This window comes from Pelophylax lessonae (genome assembly GCF_965119305.1).
Source record: "Pelophylax lessonae genome assembly, chromosome: 11".
NCBI classification, from domain to species: domain Eukaryota; kingdom Metazoa; phylum Chordata; class Amphibia; order Anura; family Ranidae; genus Pelophylax; species Pelophylax lessonae.
In genome coordinates, this window is record NC_138778.1 from 179,096,272 (window position 1) to 179,109,701 (window position 13,430).

Consider the following 13,430-nt stretch of genomic DNA (forward strand, 5'->3'; position numbering starts at 1 on the left):
CCAGAAACTCACTGACCTTTTATACACACACCAATTACAAGCAAACAGATCACATGTGAGGATGGTTACCTTTAAAAGCCATTCAAACCCCTTTGTGTCAACTTGTGTGCATGTTATCAGGCCAAAAATCACCAGGGTATGTAAACTTTTGATTAGGGTCATTTGGGTATTTTCTGTTGTCCTTAGGATTAAAAAAAAAAAAAAAAAAAAAAAAAAAAGGGTAAAAACAGTTGATTGATAATAAATGGCTTCAGCTAAACACTAGTGAAAAAAAAAAGTTATTATCATTCATATTCTCTGAAAAATTGCCAAGAAATCAAATTCTGCCAGTATGTAGGTCCTTACTCCTGATTAGGCAGCAAAAAAAAAAAGAAAAAAACATATCCTAGAGCAGGAAGTTGGAGTATACCACCTGGGACTGCCCCATAGGCGTAGTTAAGCTTTGTTGACCCTTTTCTGCCTAGTGTCCTACTCCTAGGAAAAGCAGCATAACCCATCTGTCAAAGAAGATATGGAGCTGTGTCCGTCAATTAACGAAAGAGAAATCCGGTTTGAAAATACAGTCCCTCCCCATAAAGGTAGCTGCAGAACTCATGGTTGAAGACCCTATGTCCTGTACGGCTAAGAAATATACTGTATATTCTTTATATATTACAACCCCAATTCCAAAAAAGTAGTAATGCTGTGTAAAATCTACATAACAGAATGCAATGATTTGCAAATCTTATATATCCAAGTTTTATTCACAATAGAAAACATAAAATGTTTAAACTGAGAAATGGACCATTTTAAAGTGATTGTAAAACTTAAAAAAAACAACATGTCATACTTACCGTTTAGATGTAATTGCTTTGCACAGGGTAGCCCTGAGAATTCTCCTCTTCTAGGGTCGTCGTAGTCTCTTCCCCACCCCCCCTCGGTGCTTCTGGCTCCACCTCTTTAGCAAGTGCCCCCATAAGAAGCTTCTTCCTATGGGGGCACTTGTGCAGGCTCAATTCTGAGCCGAGCTGATAGACAGCACAACTTCAGTGCAATGAAAGAAAAAAGCCTTCTGCCTTTAGAATCACCTTAGACAAAAATAAGGATTTTTTAAATTCATGCCAGCAAAAAAAGTTGGGACAGGGCTAGAAGCTGGCAAAGTAAGTGGTACTATTAACATGGAAGCAGTGTTAATTTCGTCGACTAAAACTGACTAAAACGTTTTCGTCGACTAACACAATTCAGATGACTAAAATACGACTAAAACTAAAATGGCATTTTAGTCTTAAGACTAAAATATGACTAAAACTAAAATGGCATTTTAGTCAAAAGACTATAACTAAAACTAAATCGAAATTTGCTGCCAAAAATTAACACTGGTGCATGCTCAAAGCATAAATAATAACATATTAGATTTTTCACTCCAGGACCAGCAGTAGTATATAATGAGTTTGGAAATTGTAGAGAAATGCTTAAATAATGCATTACAAATTACAATTGAACTACACCCATTTGATTATAGATGACTAAAATGAGTTTTAGTCGACTAAAATGTAGGGCGTTTTAGTCGACTAAAATATACTGGAGTTTTAGTCGACTAAATACGACTAAAACTAAAACACTTGCAGAAGACTAAAATGGGACTAAAACTAAAATGCCATTTTAGTCCTAAGACTAAGACTAAAACTAAATTGAAATTTGCTGCCAAAATTAACACTGCATGGAAGAGCTGGAAGAACATTTTGCAACTAATTTGGTTAATTGTAGAGATGCACCGAAACTGGCAGCCGGCTATGGGGTTTTCAGCATTACGCAAATAGAGAAAAAGGTGCGGATAATAGCGCAGAAAACCCATGTGATTTTGCCGCAATTTTGCTGTGCTTATGTTTTTTATAGGTCATGTGGCTCAAAAACCACATCAAAAAGGTAATGAGTGCGCTACTGATAAATTCTTGCTGTGCTTTCAATGCATTTCAACGGGGAGGTGCATTTTATGTTAACTGAGCAACAATTCAGCAAGCAATGGAAGCACAATGGATCAGTGTAAAGACATACATAGAATTTAATGGTATGCATTTTTATTGACCTTTTCTTGCGATAAAGGTGCTGATAATGGCCAACAAATTTGTATTAATTTAAATTCATCATCTTAATTAAAAAGTCGAATGGAATACAAATATATAAAAATATATATTTTTGCAAACTGTCATTTTCAGTTTCGACCAAGTGCATCCTGAATGTTTGGTAACAATTTCCATTCGGTGTACCTTTAGTTAATTGGCAACTGGTCAGTAACAGGACAAAAAGAGCATCCTAAAGAGTCAGTGTCTCAGAAGTAAAGATGGGCAGAGGTCAACCAATCAGTGAAAATCTGCTTCATAAAATTGTCAAACTCAGAATAATGTTCCTCAATGTAAAATTGCAAAGACTTTAAATACATCATCCTGTACAGTACATATCAAAAATCTGGAGAAATCTATGTGCGCAAACACAAGGCCAAAACGCAATATTGGATGCCGGTCATCTTCTGGACCTCAGACAGCACTGCATTAAAAAACAGGCAAAATTCTATGATGGACATCGCTGCATGGGCTCAGGAATACTTCCAAATATCACTGTCTGAACAGTTTGTGTGCCATCCAAAAATACATGGTAAAGCTCCACAATGCAGAAAAGAAGCCATATCTCAACTTGGTCCAAAAACACGGTCGTCCTCTCTGGGCCAAAGCTCATTTTAAATTAGGTGTTGCAAACTGGAAAACTGCTCTGTTGTCAGACAAATCAAAATTTGACATTTTTGGCAACCATGGGCGCCACATCCTCCAGGAGAGGGAATTTCTGACTTCTCAGTGCTCAGTTCAAAAGCCGGCATCTCTGATGGTATTGGGGCACATTAGTGCGTATTGAATGGGCAGCTTACACATCTGAAAAGGCATCATCAGTGCTGAAAGATCTAGCCAGGTTTTTCAGCTGCATATGTTCCCATCCAGTGTCTTTTTTAAGCATATTTGCTTTGCATATTCCAGCAGGACAATGCAAAACCGCATCATACTGCATCTATAAAAAAAGCACGGCTTCGTATGAGAAGAGTCCGAGTACTTAACTGGCCTGCCTGCAGTCAAGACCATTCACCAATTGAAAATATTTCATGAAACGAAAAATACAACAATGACGACCCAGGACTGTTGAGTAGTTAGACTCCTAGATCAGGCAAGAATGGGACAACTGGCCTTCTCAATTACCAGACATTTACAGAGTGTTAAAAGAAGAGGAGACGCTACACCCTGGTAAACATGGCCTTGTCTCAACGTATTTAAGACCTGTTGCTGGCCATCAATTTCAAAATTAGATTTGCTTTCCATTTTCTTTTGTGAATAAAACATGGGTTTATGAAGTTTCAAAGCAATGCATTCTTTCTGTATGTAGATTTTAACAGTGAATAATGGCTCTAAAATTATTGTAAACTTTTTTTCTTGGGGGGGGGGGGGGTTGTTAAGTTCTTGGGTGTAACCTCAATTTTTACTTCACTTTATTGCTATCGTATAGGGGACCAATTAGCCACCCCAATTAGCCCCCCCCCCCCCTCCCCATGTGAAAGTACTATGTTTCAGTAACAAGTTCTCTTTAATGAGACTTCAGGGATCAAATACTGCAGGAGTCTCCCCTGCACTCCACTGCAGCTTCTTGTGCTCCACCATCTTCTTCCCTGGACAAGGTCCACAGGTGGGATAGCGGGGCTCAAGAAACATGACCATGGAGTATAACATGTTGGTGGCAGTAAAAGGGTTAATGGTCCAAAATCTAGGGCCACCATCCTCATCCTTGCTTCACTAGCCTGGTGAATTACTTATTCAAAGTATGCAGTCAGTGAAGAAGGAACTCGCAATGTACTAGGTAGTGATACAAAGATGAGAACGATTGTCACCAGCACAATTTCTTCCTTCACACATGCAATATCAACTTCCATATTTCCATCATGACAGGTTTCCTTTAAAGGCCATTTCAATCCTTGTAAACTGTACCTGAGCTTTGTAGGCATTGTAGATGGAAGGTGGTTTGGAAAATGAACTACCATTATACAGGTTCATCAACTTGCTGCCAGCATCTGCACTATTCCAGCCCCGACTATTGGATCTGTAGGCAGCTGTATGCTTTAGAGAAGACACATATGTAAGAAAAAAAGACCATACAAGACTCATTTCCTAAGGCTAAGCTAACTAATGCATGCTTCTCTAACAAAGAGTGTTCTATTCAGCCATGTGACTGTCATTTTCACCTCCTTTGCTCTCAAGGCCAATTGGTTCTATTTAGAAAACTAGATGCATTATGCAGCCAATAAGATTTCAGTTTTGACTTTTCTCCTCTGTCCTATGGATTTCCTAGTATTGAGTTTAAAGAGTATGTAAACCCAACATTTCATAGTCCTGATATGTTCCTGCTGTATCATGTACTTGTATGATAAATCATGTACTTGTATGAGAAAGTATCTGGTTCACCTTGTATTTCCTTTTTGTGAAATCACTGGTGTTCCTGCCAGTCTTCTGCTATGCTGGGAACTTATGCCTCGTACACGGTTCAGATAATCGGACGAAAATAATCGCTTTTGAATTGATTGCACAATAATCTGATCGTTTGTACACAGCTTTCGACAGCTGATCACGACAGTTCGTCCAACAAAATCCAAAGGGACAAACACAAAAACTTTTGTCGTACGATAGCCTAGCGAACGGCAATCGTTTAATCAGTACAGTGTGCGTCTGCTAAAAAGCAATCGACAGAACCGCGCATGATCAGAAACACTAGAATAGCACGGAAAATGCCTGGCTGCCATTGTTTGTTTTTCACCATCTGATACGTAGCTAAGCAACCAGAAAGCTTTTCCGGAATCGTACGAAAAAAATCCTACGTTTATGTGCATTGTTGAAATCAATATTAGTATCATGCAAGAAAATGCGAACGATAAGTCGCCCGATTATCTGAACGTGTGTACGAGGCATTAGTGTGCTCTCCTCCAATGACGACTCGTCCTGACACGCCAAACCCCCCCTCCAGCCTCTCGCTGGGAAGATTAGCTGTTTCTTATACAGCTTTGAACAGAGAAGAATATGATCACTTCTAAAAAAGTAATTTTTTTTTCTCATCAATACACAGATGTTTTAACTTTTATTTCTATTTTAAACAGAATGAGTTCTTTTACAAGGTGAGGGTTTACATACATGATAAATCTCATTTGTGTCCCTGGGTAACCCAGACAGTTTTTCAGAGATATGGATACAGATAGAGAGATTCGGGTTAAAAAAAAATTAGATATACATCTATATACATCTGTCTATTCTTACTAATTTAACCACTTCTGGACTGGAAGGTTTTATCCCCTTAATGACCAGGATTTTTTTTTCGATTCGGCACTGTGTTACTTTAACTGACAATTGCATGGTGCAATGCTGTACCCTAATACAATTGATGTCCTTTTTTCCCCTTCAAATAGAGCTTTTTGGTAGTATTTGATCACCTGTGCGATTTTTATTTTTTTCGCTATAAAACAAAAAAGCGACAATTTTGAATATACAGTACAGACAAAAGTTTGGACACACCTTCTCATTCAAAGAGTTTTCTTTATTTTCATGACTATGAAAATTGTAGAGTCACACTTCAAGAGGTAGTCACCTGAAATGGTTTTCACTTCACAGGTGTGCCCTGTCAGGTTTAATAAGTGTGATTTCTTGCCTTATAAATTGGGTTGGGACCATCAGTTGTGTTGTGCAGAAGTCAAGAAGATACACAGCTGATAGTCCTACTGAATAGACTGTTAGAATCAGGGATGTCTTTAACACAGGGCAAAAGGGGCAGCTGCCCCGGGTCTAGTCATTGTTGTGGGGCCCAAAGCAGCTGCCCCTTGAGCCCCCAAATAGTTAAGTGGATTCAAGAGGGCCCAAGAAATTTTTTTCTCTAGAGCAACTGTTAATAGGTGTGACAGGAAGTCAGGTAAATCTGTGAGTGGTGTCACAGATGGGAGATACACTTCTGCTTGGTTTAGACAATTCACCAATTACTATAGGGTATCGGCTGCAAAGGCAGCAGTAAGGTGTAAAGAAGTTGAAAACCATTCAGCTATTCAGAATGAGGAAATTAAGGCCTCTATAATTTGTCCAGAGGAAGTCCTATTGATTGCTGCCTCCTGACGCTGTGTGAGTAGAGGAGGACAGTCAGATGTGTGCCTCCCGACGCTGTGTGAGCATGGGAGAAGGAATGTCTCCTGAAGCGATGTGCGCTGAGGAGGGTAAAAAGTGTGAAGACTACTCAAGGTGAGGTCTTGGATTGTTTCTATGTGAAAAGAAATAAATGAACTATTTCTATTTGAAGAGAAAAGGGACATTTGCTGGGTGAAGAGAAAAACAAAGGAATGTGTTCTATGTGAAGAGAAAAGGGACATGTTCAATGTGAAGAGAAAAGGGACATGTTCAATGGACATTTGTTGTGTGAAGAGAAAATAAATGGACTATTGAGTGTCTGCTGTAGGATCAGCAAAGTTTGCCCAACAGTAGGTTGGGGACAGACTTCCTTAGATAGGTTCCTGTGTGTGAGAAGGTAGCCGCCCACAGTGGCAAGGATTTATTTTGTGTTTTATTTTATTTTGGATGTTTTTGACGCTTGCACTTGTGTGAAGAAAATTGCATGAATAAACCAAACTGTTGTTTGCAACCACTTCTCGGCTATCTCCCTGTGTAATGAACCCCCCAAAGAGGTCATCCACACCCGCCACCGAGCTAATCTCCTCACAGAGGAGACTGTGTGAATCAGGCCTTCAAGGTAGAATATCTGCTAGGAAACCACTGCTAAAGAAAGGCAACAAGCAAAATAGGCTTGTTTGGGCTAAAGAACACAAGGAATGGACATTAGACCAGTGGAAATCTGTGCTTTGGTCTGATGAGTCCAAATTTGAGATCTTTGGTTCCAACCACCGTGTCTTTGTGCGACGCAGAAAAGGTGAACGGATGGACTCTACATGCCTGGTTCCCACTGTGAAGCATGGAAGAGGAGGTGTGATGGTGTGGGGGTGCTTTGCTGGTTACACTGTTGGGGATTTATTCAAAATTGAAGGCATACTGAACCAGCATGGCTACCACAGCTACTTGCAGCGGCATGCTATTCCATCCAGTTTGCGTTTAGTTGGACCATCATTTATTTTTCACACCTCCAGGCTGTGTAAGGGCTATTTGACCAAGAAGGAGAGTGATTGGGTGCTGCGCCAGATGACCTGGCCTCCACAGTCACCGGACCTGAACCCAATTGAGATGGTTTGGGGTGAGCTGGACCGCAGAGTGAAGGCAAAAGGGCCAACAAGTGCTAAGCATCTCTGGGAACTCCAAGACTGTTGGAAGACCATTTCAGATGACTACCTCTTGAAGCTCATCAAGAGAATGCCAATGTTTCACACTTTTTTTGTTATCTATATAATTCCACATGTGTTAATTCATAGTTTTGATGCCTTCAGTGTGAATCTACAATTTTCATAGTTATGAAAATAAAGAAAACTCTTTGAATGAGGTGTCCAAACTTTTGGTCTGTACTATATTATATATATATATATATATATATATATATATATATATATATATATACACACACACACACACACACACACACACACACATATATATATACATACACACACACTTTTTACTTTCTGCTATAGAACATTCCCAATGAAAAAAAAAAAAAAAAGTGTAAAAATCTAAATTTTTTTCATAATTTTAGACCAATTTGTATTCTGGCACGTATTTTTGGTAAAAAAAAACAAAAAACGCAATAAGCATATTTTGATTGGTTTGCGCAAAAGTTATGATGTCCACAAACTAGGGGAAAAATTTATGTTATTTTATTTTCTTTTTTTTACTAGTAATGGCGGTGATTAGCGATTTTTAGCAGGACTGCGACATTACGGCAGACAGATTGGATACCTGACATTTATGACCCTTTTGGGGGGGGACCAGTGACATTACTACAGTAATCCAGGGTTCGACAATCCCCGGGCGCCAGGTCGCATTTGCGACTAGAATTAGTGACCTGGCGCCTGGGGTGCACTGCAGATGTCCTGTCGCTTTGCGCCCCCCCCTGAGCGCTCGAACTACGGCATCATCCAAAAATTGAGGCCCCGGCTTTTGGGCCTTCTTCACGGAGATGCTGCCAATGGGGAACTGGCGGCCTCTTGTGGTGGCCGGGAGTATTACAACACGCAGTAACTAGCAATGCAAGGAATTTCTACTTTTTGTTTTTTAATACCGCCCTTCTCCTTCCCAAGAAGTGGAGAGACGGAAGTTTTTGCAGTCTTCATCTGGCGCCCTTTTGTTAAAGGTAAGTGTGCAGGGAGTGTGGTTATTTGATTTTATTTTTAAATCCCATTTTACACCGCTCTCTCCTGGAAGTTCAAGGCTAATGTGTTTTACATATTTATGCACTTCTGCAAAAGAGTGTTAGGGCTCTTTCACACGGGCGTTCCGATCAGATCCGCCTGTCAGTTTTTAGGCGGATCTGATCGGATGCTCCATTCAGCCCTATGGAGCAGGGAATGTCAGCGGTGACATGTCCGCTGACACCCGCTGCCATCCGCATCCGATCCTGTCCGTGAAATCCGGACGGATGGAAACCTATTTTCCATCCGTACTGGGGATTGGATCGGATGAGAGCGGACAGGCGGTCCGTTCTCACCCGATTCCCCATAGAGAGCAGCGGGGCTCTGTCATCCGCTGGCTCAGTGGGGATCGGCGGATCGACCCCCCCTGAGAAGAACACGGTCCGCAAAGGAATGCGGACTGTGTGAAAGGGGCCTTACTTTAAAAATTGCATTTTGTACTCTCCTTGCAATGTGTTGATCTTTTGTTTTGCATTAAAATCCCTTATTCACAATAAGAATCTTTTATGGAAAAAAATAAAAAAAATATTTTCATCATCTCTCTGCCCTGCCATGCCACACAGCCGATGGCCCCTTTCACACTGACTTTCTGATCAGGTCCGCCTGTCAGTTTTTCAGGCGGACCTGATCGGACCCTTCAGTCTATGGAGTGGCAAGCCGCCGCCATCCGATCCTGTCCACCAAAAACAGATGGATGTTGGTTCTATTTACCATCCGTCCAGTGAATCAGATCGGATGGCATCGGATGGAAACAAACGTCCATTTCCATCTGATTGCCCCATAGAGGAGAATGGGCTGCGTCTGCATAGCAGAGCGGAGAGGACCTGTCATCTGCCTGCTCCGCGGGTTTAGAAGAGATCCCCACTGAGCATGTGGATTCTGCTTATGTAGGCACCCGTGTGAAAGGGGCCTAAGGTGGCATATGTTACTCTTGGTCACTGGATCTCCTATCGCCCCAACCTTGCTGCACTGTTTAAATTTAAGATCGGTTATTTTCGTCATTGAAAATAAAGCTTTGTAAAAAAAAAAAAAAACTGGCTCCTAACTTTTTTAGCTGGCTCCTAGATTTCAAACAAATTTGTCAAGCCCTGCAGTAATCAGTGCTAAAAATATGCACGGTTACTGTACTAATGACACTGGCAGGGAAGGGGTTAACACCAGGGCGAGCAAAGGGTTAAATGTATGCCTAGGGGGTGTTTTCTAACTGTGAAAGGAATGGGCCTATGGAATCACAGGGACCCGTGTTCCTAAATAGGAGGAACACAGGGGCTGTGTGTTCATTACTGACAGAACGGTCTGCTGTGTTTATAAAGGCAGACCGCCATGTACACACACACACACACACACACACACACACACACACACACACACACACACACACTTCCCTTGCAAAAAGGCAAAAGTAGTTCTATACATAGATTCAGATAGAAAACATAATTAGTTGCAAACTTAAAATTTAAGCATTATAAATATACACGATTGTCATGAATGAATGGTTATAAATGGAATAAGCTATTGTAAAAAAAAGAAAAGGGAGGTAGAGTTCACTGGGGGGGAGGGGTGTTAAAACATCTAAATGCACACCAAAACAGTTAACATATTGCAGTTTGGCAGTCCTTTAGATGTGATACCAATTTTTTTCATCCTCTTCATTTGGTGATTCTGCAAAGAACTGAATTTTTGTCTTACCATAAAATCCTATTCTCTGACAGACACAGCTTCAATTCTTCAGACCATTGGGCTTATATGCTCCCTAGGTGTAGGACTAGGCGGAAACCTGTCCCTTGCGAGGTCCATCCATAAGAATAAACAGAATCGGTTCAGTCACCACCAGGTACACCCGATCGCTCTTACCACATCTAAGGAATGCAAGGCAATTTTCTTAGGATGTTTAGGCTTAGGACATAAGGACGGCAGCCAACTCTGACACACGACGTGCGGAATAGCTACTAAGAAAGCCACCTTCTGCGACAGAGTGAGCAGAGGAATTTCTTGCATATTTTCAAAGGGAGGTCTTTGAAGCACCGACAGAAACAAAATTGAGGTCCCACTGAGGTACCAGGGATCGCACCAGAGGAGCCAGATGGTGAACTACCTGCACAAAAATTAAAGTTACTGGTAACGTCTTTTACAGTAGTCTTTCAGGACAGGCACTTCTGAGAGAACCTGGCTCCTCCCTTCTTAGGAAACACCGCCCCAATCAATTGGATTTAAGCCTCCCTCCAGCTGGCTGCCTCAGTTCTTCAAGAGTACCTCCGGCCACTGGGGAGACACAAATATATCATACTAACCTCCATCCTCTGATCATCTTATATTCAGACCTTCTTCGGGTGGGTATTAGTGCTGTCTTGAAAGACTACTGGAAAAGACGTTACCAGTAAGTAACTTTAATTTTCCCTTATCGTCTTTCAGGACAGGCACTTCTGAGAGGATAAGCGAGTACTTACTTTCAGGGTGGGACTACCGCTTGCAGGACTTTTCGCCCAAAAGCCTGATCTTTAGCAGATAGTAGGTCCAGTCTGTAGTGTCTGGAAAAGGTTGTATAGCTGGACCAAGTTGCTGCCCGACAGATCTGCTCCGGGGTAGCTCCAGCTCTTTCCGCCATTGCCATTGCTCTTGTAGAATGCGCCTTAATACCCATAGGAACCTCCTTACCGGAAAGCCTATAAGCCTCACTAATGGCTAGTCTAAGCCATCTGGCTATTGAGCGTCTGGACGCTTTAGTACCCTTTTTTGAACTATTAAATAAAACAAAAAAGGAATCTACTTCCTGAACTCCTTCGTGATGTTTAGGTATTGCAGAACACATCTTCTGACATCTAATTTGTGAAAATTAATTTCCTGTTCCCTCACAGGATTTGTACAAAACGTCGGTAGCACTATCTCCTGGTCTCTGTGGAACTTTGAGACCACCTTGGGAAGAAATGCTGGATCGGTCTTAAAAATAACACGATCTGCAAAAATTTGTAAGAAAGGTGCTTTAACTGAAAGGGCCTCTAGCTCACTAACCCGTCTGGCGGTAGTGATTGCCACTAAAAAAAAAACTGTCTTGAGGGTTAAGGCAGTGGTTCTTAACCTTGTTGGAGGTACTGAACCCCACCAGCTTCATATGCGCATTCACCGAACCCTTCTTAATTGGAAAAATAAAATATGATTTTATGAGTCTAGTCTTTGGAGGGGCACTGCCAGAAAATAAGGTGTTGTTTACAGAACTGAATTAAACGTATCATACAAAGTAAAATGTACAGAGGTCAGTAGTATGAAGGGCAGCATACAGAGGTCAGTAGGCTGTAGGGCAGCGTACAGAGGTCAGTAGGCTGTAGGGCAGTGTGCAGTAGTGAGTAGTTTGTAGAGCAGTGTGCAGTGGTCAGTAGTTTGTAGGGTAGTGTACAGTGCTCAGTAGTTTGTAGGGCAGTGTAGCGAGGTCAGTAGCATGTAGGGCAGTGTATAGGGGTCAGTAGTTTTTAGGGTGGTGTAGAAAGGTCAGTAGGATGTAGGGCAGTGTACAGAGGCCAGTAGCATGTAGGGCAGTGTATACGGGTCAGTTGATTGTAGGGAAGGATAGAGTGGTCAGTAGACTGTAGGACGGTGTACAGAGAATAGGGCAGAGGACAGGAGTTGACAGGACAGAGGATAGGACAGTGTACAGGGATCAGTAAAGCCACACACCCGGGGGGCTGGGAGGGCACACACCAGGGGAGGGTCAGGAGGGCACACTGGGGGGGGGGGTCAGGAGGGCACACACCAGGGGGTTGGAAGGGCATACACTGGGGGGAAGGTCAGGAGGACACACACTGTGGGGGAGGGTAGTGAGGGCACACACCAGTGGAGAGTCAGGAGGCCACACACTGGGTGTCAGGAGGGCACACAACAGTGGTTGGGAGGGCACACACTGGGGAAGCTAGGAGGGCACACACTGGGGGGGTTGGGAAGGCATACCATGGGGTATCAGGAGGGCACACACTGGGGGGGGTTGGAGGGCATACCATGGGGTGTCAGGAGGGCACACTGGGGTGGGGTTGGGAGGGCATACCATGGGGTGTCAGGGGGGCACACACTTGGGGGGGTTGGGAGGGCACACACTGGGGTGGAGGGTTGGGAGGGCATACCATGGGGTATCAGGAGGGCACACACTGGGGGGGTTGGGAGGACATACCATGGGGTGTCAAGAGGGAACACACTGGGGGGAGGTGTTGGGAGGGCATACCATGGGGTGTCAGGGGGGCACACACTGGGGGGGGGTCGGGAGGGCATACCATGGGGTGTCAGGAGGACACATACTGGGTGGGAGGTGTTTGGAGGGCATACCATGGGGTATCAGGAGGGCACACACCAGGGGGCATTCACAATGCTTATTGAGCTAAATGAAAAGGACATGCATTTCCATTTGTCAGCTAACAGCACCTCTATGCTAAGCTGCAGTAACTCAGCAGACTTAGCATAGAGGTGCTTGCAAACTAATCCACCATGTACAGCTAGCTGAGCCTACCTCCAGGAACATTCACTCGGCATCCTCTGCTCAGCTGCTCACATTTCCCTTTTCCAGGCGGGCGCAATCTCCGTGGTCAGGTACATCCCCATCCCGCCCACTCATGCAGCAAGCAGCCTGCAGGAGATTGGCTGGAAACCTGCTGGGGGAGGAACAGGGGGCAGAGCGTCAAGTGTCTATGTGTAATGGCTGTGAGTCGTCCTGACCCGGGGGGGGGGGTTTATCACAATCAGTAATATTTTCTCGGGGGGAGCAATTGCCCTGTTGCCCCTCACCGAACCCCTGGGGTTCGATCGAAACCAGGTTAAGAACCACTGGGTTAAGGTTTTCACCGAACAAGACTCCAATGGCTCAAATGGCTCTTTAATGAGAGCCTGCAAAACTAAGGACAAATCCCACATTGGAAATGGGAGACTTCCTGCTGGTCTTTGTCTATTCAAAGCCTTAAAGAAACGGATCACCCAAGGATCCTTTGCTAAGGGAATTTCTAGGAACACGCTAATGGCTGAAACTTGGCTTTTCAGGGTGCTGATGGCTAACCCCTTGTTT

General features: G+C 43.1%; 1 protein-coding gene across 1 annotated transcript in view; it reads right to left on the reverse strand.

Moving 5' to 3' along the window:
* The window catches only part of MEIOC (meiosis specific with coiled-coil domain), a gene marked incomplete at both ends in the record, with an annotated part of 168,827 nt that overhangs the window by 101,837 nt on the left and 53,560 nt on the right, over window positions 1-13,430 (reverse strand). The window contains one exon of the mRNA XM_082272868.1: window positions 4,002-4,130. Coding sequence (XP_082128994.1) covers window positions 4,002-4,130 — 129 coding nt within the window. The remainder of the gene's footprint in view (window positions 1-4,001; window positions 4,131-13,430) is intronic.